General features: G+C 39.3%; 1 protein-coding gene across 9 annotated transcripts in view; it reads left to right on the forward strand.

Moving 5' to 3' along the window:
• NAV3 (neuron navigator 3) overlaps positions 1–8,460 on the forward strand; it is a 396,053-nt gene that overhangs the window by 385,272 nt on the left and 2,321 nt on the right. For 8 of the 9 annotated variants that reach the window (XM_031553711.1, XM_010708375.3, XM_031553708.1 and 5 more), the window contains 6 exons: positions 364–518; positions 1,398–1,469; positions 1,900–2,096; positions 2,722–2,840; positions 5,421–5,624; positions 7,927–8,454. In XM_031553711.1, coding sequence (XP_031409571.1) covers positions 364–518; positions 1,398–1,469; positions 1,900–2,096; positions 2,722–2,840; positions 5,421–5,624; positions 7,927–8,046 — 867 coding nt within the window. In that variant the 3' untranslated portion in view covers positions 8,047–8,454. Of the gene's footprint in view, positions 1–363; positions 519–1,397; positions 1,470–1,899; positions 2,097–2,721; positions 2,841–5,420; positions 5,625–7,926; positions 8,455–8,460 lie in introns of those variants that run through there. The other variant, XM_031553705.1, reaches the window with a different exon arrangement.

Below are 8,460 nucleotides of genomic sequence, written 5' to 3' on the forward strand. Positions count from 1 at the left end.
TTGGTTTGTTTCATTGTTTTATATATATATATATATGTGTGTGTAGTATTCATAAAAATGGGTAGGATATTTTATTGCAACCTGTTTTCTACTGGACATATTTTGCCAGCAGGTTTCTAAAAACAGTGTCCACCAAATAGAAATGTGTCTGTTTCAGTCATTTGCCTTAAGTTTAGAGCCTTTGTTCTTCCTAGCACGTGGCTTCAGTGTTGTTCCGTCTAAGAAGCATGTGCTCATCCAGCTGAGCAGTCCACAGTGGTGAAACTGTGTAGCAGCCTCTTTTTCTGAAATTCTTTTCCCCCAAAATTACATCTGTGGTCTAACTGAGCTAATCTTTCGTCATTTTTGTTAATTCTGCTGAAGGATCTGCGACAATACCTAGCTAACTTAGCTGAGCAATGCAGTGCTGACAACAACGGTGCTGACCTCCCTGTGGTCATAATTCTGGATAACCTCCACCATATCAGTTCACTAAGTGACATCTTCAACGGTTTCCTCAATTGTAAATATAATAAATGGTAAGTAGAAGCTCTTTTTTCCCCTTTCTCACATCACATTTACTCACATTACAGTAAAAGCTGTTTATTACTTTGCAAAATAAAATGTTCCAGTAAATACTTAGATTCCCTTAGGCTTTCAGCAAAGCTTCTGTACAGCACCTTCAATTTAAGCACTTGAATAATTTTGACCCTCTTCAAGGCCAAGTACTTATGTGCCAGCTTTCTTTATGATCTCTTGCATTGCACTGAGACTGAATTTAAGAACGTACTTGACTGAATTAGGGTCTTATCTCTTTTACCCTGACAGATCACATAAGATCATTAGTACCATGAGGTTGACCTATGGGAAAGAATAATAAATGTGCTTTATAATAGGGGAATTTGGGACATGTGGGAACACATGAACCATGCCATGAAGAAGCAACTGTGGATAGTTTTTTTCTGTGAGTTGTAATAGCGAAGAAGTATGAAGTTAGCTGAATGTCCTTTATTGCTAAGCAAGAATAACAATGTTTTCTGGGATTTCTATTGGTCATTGACTATTTTTACTGTAAAAGCACCATCATAGGGATTTTCCCTCATAAAATTGCTGAGTGCTATGTCTTATTCATGAGATTTATTGTCTTCTGAAATTAAAATTCTAAGCTTCCCACAAAATAATGAGGCATATGAACAACTTGCCTCATTTATTCTTTATTATAGATGAGTGATAGTAAACTACAAATGTATAGAGAGGGAAATCATACAAGAACAAGCATTTCCACACAAATATCTTAAATCTCAGAGTAGAACACATCCACACTCTTCAAAATTAGCATAGCACAAATAAAATTAAGAATATTCTCTGAATATCTGAAAAGAATATCCGTCAACAAAACATGCTACTTCTCTTTCCAGTCCCTATATTATTGGAACTATGAACCAGGGAGTTTCCTCCTCACCAAATCTGGAGCTGCATCACAATTTCAGGTACCTTCACTTTGTTTTTACTATGTCTGTGTTTGCACAGAACTCTCAAGCTTCCTGCTGCTCTGACTACCTCTTCAAAAAACATTGCTCTTGTGTCTCATCACAGGAAAATGTTTGAGATTCTGTGACTTCCCTGTACTGAGAGATCTCAGTATGGTGTTTAGGAATGTTGAAAGAAACAAGATGCTTTCCAGCATCTCTAGCACTATTCTGAACATGACAGCATTTTTGCATTCCATTTGTCTTCAACAATGTCTTGAATTCCTGCTGAGAACTGTGACAGTGTGCAATAATGCAGTTTATTAGAGCAGTTTTATACTTGCTGGCTTACAAGATTTAGAAACGTATGACATTATTGTCATCTATCTGTTAAAGAGGAAGTTATCTACTTGCAGTTAATTGCTACTTGACATTTATCCTTTCTACCTAGGTGGGTGCTGTGTGCTAATCACACAGAACCTGTTAAAGGTTTCTTAGGAAGATACCTGAGAAGGAAACTGATTGAGACTGAAATAGAAAAGAACATACGCAATAATGAGCTCATCAAAATCATTGACTGGATCCCAAAAACATGGCATCATCTCAACAGCTTCCTAGAAACTCACAGCTCTTCAGATGTAACCATTGGTGAGTCTTAGCAAACTGGTTTGAAATAAAGACACAGGCTGACTGTTTTAGAGGTTTGTGAGAGTTGAATTCTCTTTTTAAAATTTGTCATCTGTCAGTGGTAAATACAAAATAAGTGTGAGGAGTTCACCTAGTTAGTGTTGCCAGCAAGGCTGAAATGAAAATGAAAAGATAGTATATATTTCTGTGCTTTGGTTGCTAGACTTTAAAGTAAATTGCTATCATCTTAAGAAAATAACTCTACAAAATATTACCTCAACAACAACTTTGCTAAGCTTTACTTTTTCTGGCCATCACACTGCAGCATAATCAAAGCAATAAAAACACTTGGACTGTCAGTTCTGCAAACTAGCGGAAGATATACCTGAGGTCTTTTAGTGGAAAAGCTTTGTTAGCAAGTCATCCTTTTACTCTGGTTTGGCAGTAAAACTGGTAAGTGTTCATCTGACCATAGAATGGATAAAGTGACGCTAGTTCATTTTTAATAAGAGGTTACTGGTAGATCCCATACTGTAGTCCTTTATTTGTATTCTCTATGCTTGAATACCACTTTTTTAATTTTATAAAGGCTATTTTCAGTGGGCTTACTAGGGCTGCTTTTTCAATACACAACTTGACTTCTCAGGTCCCCGCCTTTTCCTCCCTTGTCCCATGGATGTTGATGGCTCCAGAGTGTGGTTCACAGACCTCTGGAACTATTCCTTGGTGCCGTATCTTCTGGAAGCAGTGAGAGAAGGACTTCAGGTATGTCATTTGCTCCCTAGCAATTGCTTATAGACTTCCTCTAAGTTGCTTTTAACTAATGCATCCAATTGTGAATACTATTGAATTTATAAGAAAAAATCTCTGATGAGATCATAGATATTAGTGTTTGGCTCCTTTTGACTTGCTCATAACCTGAGCAGGTCTCAGTCTACCTCTGGATGTGAGAGTCAGTAGATCCTATATTGGTGTAAGAAAAGAGCTTTAGTCTGCCTGATCTTCTTCAACGTATGTAGAGAAGTACACATGCAGGCATGTGGAGGAAAGCTTGTGAACAAGGATATTTTCACCATTCAGAAGACTGAGATAATTTACTTTTTGGCCATGTTGATCATGAAGATCTGTCCCTTTTCATCCTTGTATCTTGCACCGCCACTTCTCTTTCCCTGAATTTTGTTCTTTCCTTATCTTTTTCTCATTATGGGCTTTCAAATGACTGTAATTATCATTGTGGATAACAGCATTATCAGTTCAGAGTACTTCATTGCTCCTTCCATCATGTCTTCTCCAGACCTAGGCTTTAACACCAGCTCCAGTCTCTTAGCATTCCCTGTCTATTGATATTGAACCAGTTTAATAGTAATTTTAGTAAGACTACAAATAGTTTCACAAATAGTATCAAGGACTGTAAGCTGTCCCATACAGGTTATGATCTGGGACCTCTGTGCAGGTTTGGAGCAAACTTAAATCTTGCAATTAATCCCATTTTTATTTTTTTTTTCTGTTTGTATTTGGCTTTCTCCCTTTTCCTTTCCTTTTACATACTGCAACTCTGTGCCCCCTGGCAAGGCTCATTGTGAAAAGGCTTCTTTTTTTTTTTTTGCCACACATGACAGCAAAATAAATTCCTTCATGATGCAGAGGGGGTTGTTATGGAACAGTCAAAGATCCGTGTAAGCAGCTGCAGGTTCTTTAACGCCTTGTACTGACATAGTGGCATGCTGACAAGATGGAGGTTTCACATCTTGCCTGTTGAATATCTCCACAATCCTAAAACTGCTTATCTCTCTGGAAATTACAGCGTGTTTATGGTGTGCGAAAAACTGCCAAACATCCAATAGAACAGCCACAGGAAGATTAAGAGCGCTTGTTTAGATCAGCCATAAAAATGCAGTGATACTCATCGTGTTCATATTTTTCCAAGTATACAGGGGTACCTCCTTAAATAAAAACTTCAATTTTGGAGCAGAAGATGGCAGCAGACAGAAGAAAATATGTTGTTTCATGAGCCATTCCACTTTTTATGTGCTTAGGATGCCTTCCAAAGAACAGCATTACTAACAATAAACAGAAACCTTTTATATGATATAGTTAGATGTCCCTGGAACCAGGGAAAGGTAGAAAATTACTTTCTAGCCTGGTACTTTGTAAGCTCACTTGTCAAACACACAATTTACAAACCTTGCCCCAGCTTCCAGGAGGGTTTAGCCACTGTTTGTCTCAGATGAGAGGAAGTGCTACTTACAGCCAGGACATAGGAATTAGCTTGCTACTTTCCATTTTTTCTTGGCTTGTTTAATCAGATCCCTTCTAAGCTGCTGTGCCTCTGTTTAAGGCAAGAGTCTGAGTATTTCTGTATACAATACAGGGAACTGGGCTGTCTAACCTGAAACTCTGGATCAAGCAAGTGCCTGGGAGCAGGTGTTGCAGTGATAAGCACAACTCATCTTTCTGGCTTCAGCACTAGAATCATTCACTGTTTGAATCATGTTAGGAGTACAGCACTAGAATCATTCACTGTTTGAATCATGTTAGGAGTACAGCCCATCCAAATGCCTCTGCCAGTGTTATGCTTTTTCTTGGATTGTATGAAGGTGTTTGAGCTGAGAGAGATCATGGAAGACCCTGGTGGCAGGCTCCCAAGCCCCACATGTCACTGTCACTGAAGGCAGCACAGCTAAAGGAAATTTGTAAAGCTGCAGCCAAGGGTCTCTCAGTTGACATGTTGCTAATGAACAGCAGGGTAGAGAGAGTGCATTTTAGTGAGGAAGTTACTAGACCTCCTAAATATATAGTATTCTCATTCTTCCTTCCTTCTGGCATTACAGATTTATAAGCCTTTCTGTGCTTTACAGTGGGGAAAACTTGTCCTTTGTGAATTTCTTCACTTAACCTTGTGAAAGATCTCAAGGTTTGTATAGATGTCTGCTTCTGCATCCCATTTTGCTAGGAGAAAAAACAATCAATGCTGGCACTTCCTAATTCACTTTAAATAAAATCCAGTTAACTTGAATGTTTTAGATAGATCAAAGATAATTTCACCTTAGATCTTAGGCAAGTTACCTAAAGGTCTCATTTCTCATACCAAAGGCTTGTAGCTCCTACCGTTGCCTACAAGTATCACTAGTTACAGAGTGCTGTTCAACTTGCATCCACTCTGAGTGTTGAAGGAGCACTAATGGAGATGAAGTCTTTTCAGTGTGTTATCATATCTGAGTGCTGAGCGTGTTTGAAAGCAAACTTATACTAGAATGGTTTAGATGAATTTGATGACTTTTGTCTGCCATTAAAACCAGTAGGGAAAATTGTTGGATACTTACCTGTGTTATATTCACACTACAGATGTATGGTAAGAGGGCACCCTGGGAAGATCCCTCCAAGTGGGTAGCTGACACATATCCGTGGAGCTCTGCATCTCTACAGCATGAGTGGCCATCATTACTCCAGTTAAGACCAGAAGATGTTGGTTATGAAGGTTATGCGTCAGCAAAAGAAGGAACAACCTCAAAGCATGTTCCACAGACTGATACAGAGGGGGATCCCTTGGTATGACTTAAACTTAGGGAAAAATGATTTTCGGTATATACTTAGATGTCATATGTTAAATTGTACATTCTACAGTAAATGTGTTCTGTACCTGTTCCAAAGTGTGCTTTTAAAATGAAGCCTACTGTGTTTTAGATGAAGTAAGGAAAACAAAAGGAAAATCTAGCAAGAGGGCAAGAATCACCTTCACACTGATAGGTCCCTAAATCACAATCATTTTCTTATCTGCCGAGAAGTGTTTCCGTGTATCTAGTACTCATCTAGATCATCTAGATCACCACTCCTAAGCAACATGCTTAATCAGCTTGCTCTGAATACACTTTTCCAGGTCAGCCAATTTGTCATGTACATCCTATATATGAAGGATATCCTGTATATATATATATATGAGAAGGATAACTGAGAAACTCACATAATCTAACTTTGCTATAGTGGAGAATTTAGTGGAAATGCAAGTTATACTCTTCCATTCCTCTGAACATTTCAAGAAAACTTATGACTGTATAAGAGTCTTAATGTAAAAAGAATGCAAATATAATGGCCTTAAAAGATAAGAGGTTGATTTCCCTAAATGCAATATATCATATTACCTAAATGTGATTCCAAATGTTTGAGATTAACCATTTCCGCTTGTGATAATGGGATATTAAATTGCATATATTGAGCTGTTCTTCCCATATAGCACTTCTTCTGTAGAATGTCAATCATAATTTGTAGTATTATTTTAGAGAATTGTACCTCTGGAATACAGGGAGCTCTTGGAAGAAGGGAATTTCATAGAGGAAAATGCATTAAACTCTTATCAATGCTAAAGCAGTGACTTTTCAGCCTCCTTCAAATGTATGGGGAAGCATTTGGTACCCAAATCAGACCTTGCATTCCAAGGAAGTGTAGGAAATCAGCTCATCTGATTTCATCTTCCAGATGAGCAAAAGATTTGGAGTGATTGTTTGACCCTTCGATTTGACCTCTCAGTGAGCATATTGCCTAGGCTTCCAGCACACATGCATCTCCTTCCACTAAGGTCACTATACTTGGGTAGGCAGATTTCAGCATCCTGTCACCCATGCTCCCTGCACACTGTGATCATTTGTTGTTTACAGCTTCATCTATCTGACCAGTTGTCAGAAGATGAAACTTGTGAATGTGTGGCTTAAGGTGGAGCTCATAGGGAGACACAATGACACAAGGGGAGCGTGATCATATCTAAACACTGTGCTTGTGCAAGCAGGACATTCCACAGGAAGGCTGTATTACACACCCAATGCATGTATCCAGTATTCTTCCACATGAATACTTCTTAACCTTCAGCAAAAGCTTCCTGATAGCATTAAAGACTATTAAATGCTCTTCAATTCTAGGAGAAATCTTTGCAAACTGTGTGCCACAGAAACTACAGAAATGTAGTTTCCCCCGAAAACAGAGAAAAAGAGCTTAATATTCATATACAAGGATGTGCCTTTGCCTCTGTTTTTTTTTCATTACCTGTTTTTTCCAATGGACAACCTATTTATTCATTTAAAAAAAAAACAACACTAAAGCAGCATCAGCGTCGCTTGAAGCCCCCAGTATGCTAGTAGAAGTAGATAATTTATAAATAAAATCCTGGTAGTTATACAGGTAGGCATCAAGCACCCAAGTAATTTTCTGGAGCCTATTGCTGCTTTTTGATGTTTTGTTTTCAGGTGGCCTCAAATCCTAACAATGCCCTAATGAGTTATTTGGTGTTTCCACTCTCCTGGGAAGGAGGGTGTCTTGCTGCTCCCCTGCTAGGCTGTTCCTTCAGCAGCAAATGGACCCTTTTTGGAAGCAGCTGGCCTCAAACCACCCCACACCCACTCTCTCCCATTCTCCCTCTTGCGGAGTGGCTATGTTAGTGTGATTTTGTTTGCAGTTGCTTTTTCAGTGTGATACTTCTTTGCCATCCAAAAATGATCTGGAAGCTCTACTGTCTGCAAATATGGACCCAGATGTCCGGCTGTGATACGGCTTCTTTCCCCTGCTGGTGGTGCAGCTGCAGCCATTCTCAGCCTTGAATAAAAGAGAGCTATCAGGCAGCTTCATTATATCCCTCTGGCTCTCTGGACCTTTAAACTCACATTGCTATTTAAAGACCAGAAGGCAGCGAAAAGGGTGCCAGGAGGAGCTGCTGACTCCCTGCCCTTTCAGAAATCCTTTTGTACGGTCCCCTCAGCTAGATACCAGCACACCTCGTACAGCAAGGCAGCTTAATTAAATTTTAACACGGCTGCTGCAGCATTAAATGAGACAAGATTATGTAAACATTTCTTTCTTCTTTCAGATGAATATGCTAATGAGGCTTCAAGAGGCAGCCAACTTTTCGAGCGCACAAAGCTGTGACAGCGATAGCACCAGCCACCACGATGACATTTTGGATTCATCCCTTGAATCGACTCTCTGAAATGGACAGCGCTTGGTGGAGGATTATGGTAAAATCTGCTTCCACGAGACCACTGCCAGTATTGAAGCAGCACGCCGAGGTCCCTGAATGAGAACGGTGTGTTGTAGATAGGCAGGAGACCTAACTGCAAAGTCAGGACGAAAAATTGAAGTGGGAAGCTTGAATTAGCTTAATTTCAAGGCATTTTGATACCTATGGAGCCAAGTGAGACTCCATTTGTCAACTGGAAGGGGCCCTGGATCGAGGGCATCTAAGCAGATTGCACACGTTAGCCAAACTGGAATTTTTTTTTTCCTTTTTCTCTCTCTCTTTTTCTCTCTCTCTCTCTTTCTGTCTCTCTCTCTGTCTCTGTTTATCTGTACAAGTTTACAGTGCAACTTCTTTTGTTGGTTTTTTTTTTCTTTTTTTTTTTTT

Source organism: Meleagris gallopavo, chromosome 1 (assembly GCF_000146605.3).
Source record: "Meleagris gallopavo isolate NT-WF06-2002-E0010 breed Aviagen turkey brand Nicholas breeding stock chromosome 1, Turkey_5.1, whole genome shotgun sequence".
Classification (NCBI taxonomy): Eukaryota; Metazoa; Chordata; class Aves; order Galliformes; family Phasianidae; genus Meleagris; species Meleagris gallopavo.